Source organism: Poecilia latipinna, unplaced genomic scaffold (genome assembly GCF_001443285.1).
Source record: "Poecilia latipinna isolate Pla-1442-1.1 unplaced genomic scaffold, P_latipinna-1.0 Scaffold9486, whole genome shotgun sequence".
In the NCBI taxonomy this organism is placed as follows: Eukaryota; Metazoa; Chordata; class Actinopteri; order Cyprinodontiformes; family Poeciliidae; genus Poecilia; species Poecilia latipinna.
The window spans coordinates 1-921 of NW_015122102.1; the positions used below are offsets into that span (position 1 = coordinate 1).

The 921-nt window shown below is 44.6% G+C and overlaps 1 protein-coding gene across 1 annotated transcript; it reads left to right on the top strand.

Moving 5' to 3' along the window:
• Nucleotides 1–47: 47 nt before the first annotated feature.
• LOC106944422 (zinc finger CCHC domain-containing protein 3-like) lies at nucleotides 48–912 on the top strand (the record flags this gene model as incomplete). The annotated part of the gene is made up of 1 exon (XM_015027526.1): nucleotides 48–912. A coding segment is annotated over exon 1 (532 nt), but the record flags the coding sequence as incomplete, so codon positions are not given.
• Between the last annotated feature and the right edge of the window lie 9 nt (nucleotides 913–921).

Below are 921 nucleotides of genomic sequence, written 5' to 3' on the forward strand. Positions count from 1 at the left end.
TCAGTCTAAACTTTATTTTCTATTTACACTGCTTGTTTTTTGAGCGATAAAAAAATCTAAACATGTTCCGAACCGTGAGTGAAAATGGGATGGTCGAGGTTGAAATGGTTACCTCCCCAGTTAAATGGGTTATCGCTTCTCGGCCTTTTGGCTAAGACAGCGGTCGCCTCCACTGGGTGGTGATAGTGTTAGTCTTTGTGACTTGGCTGTTACCACTGCTTCAAGAGGTTCATTAATCTTTGTCCCTGGTTGAGATTTTGACCACAAATAGTGGAAAAAATCTCTTCCTTTTAGTTTGTTTTTTATTGTTGTGTATTTGTTTTAACCTTTTATTGTTGTTTTAGTAAAGGTTTTAACCTTCAGCGGGTGGTGCCTCCACCATGGCGGCTACTCATGCCGGCATGCGGAGGCACCACAGCGTTCGCTTCTTATTTAATGAAAAAGGTAAATTAACTGGAATGTCACGTTTAGATTTCTCACGGAAACTGATCCAGCAGGCTTTGAAGTTTCGGCCAGATGACCTGAACTGTATCCTTACCCTGCCCTTCAACAAGGGATACGATGTGAGCTTTACCAACGGTGACCTATTAAAAGAGTTTTGGACACGGTATGAAAATGTAAAGACCCAGTTTTCAGTATTTGACGTTGAGAAACTGACTGACAACTCCCTGAAAACGGTGATTGTCAGGATGTTCAATGAAACTGTCAGTGCTGAAGACATCTGTATGTGGCTGGGTAGATACTGCATGGTGAAGGGCCAGGCTATGAATGTGCGGGATGTGGACGGCATCTGGAACTGCGCTTGGTGGGTCCCCATTAAACAGTGGGAAGACCCCCAAGGATTCCAGGGCCTGAAACATCTCCCATCCATGATAGTCCTGGGGGAGAACCGAGGCTACATTCACTATCAGGGCCAGCCAA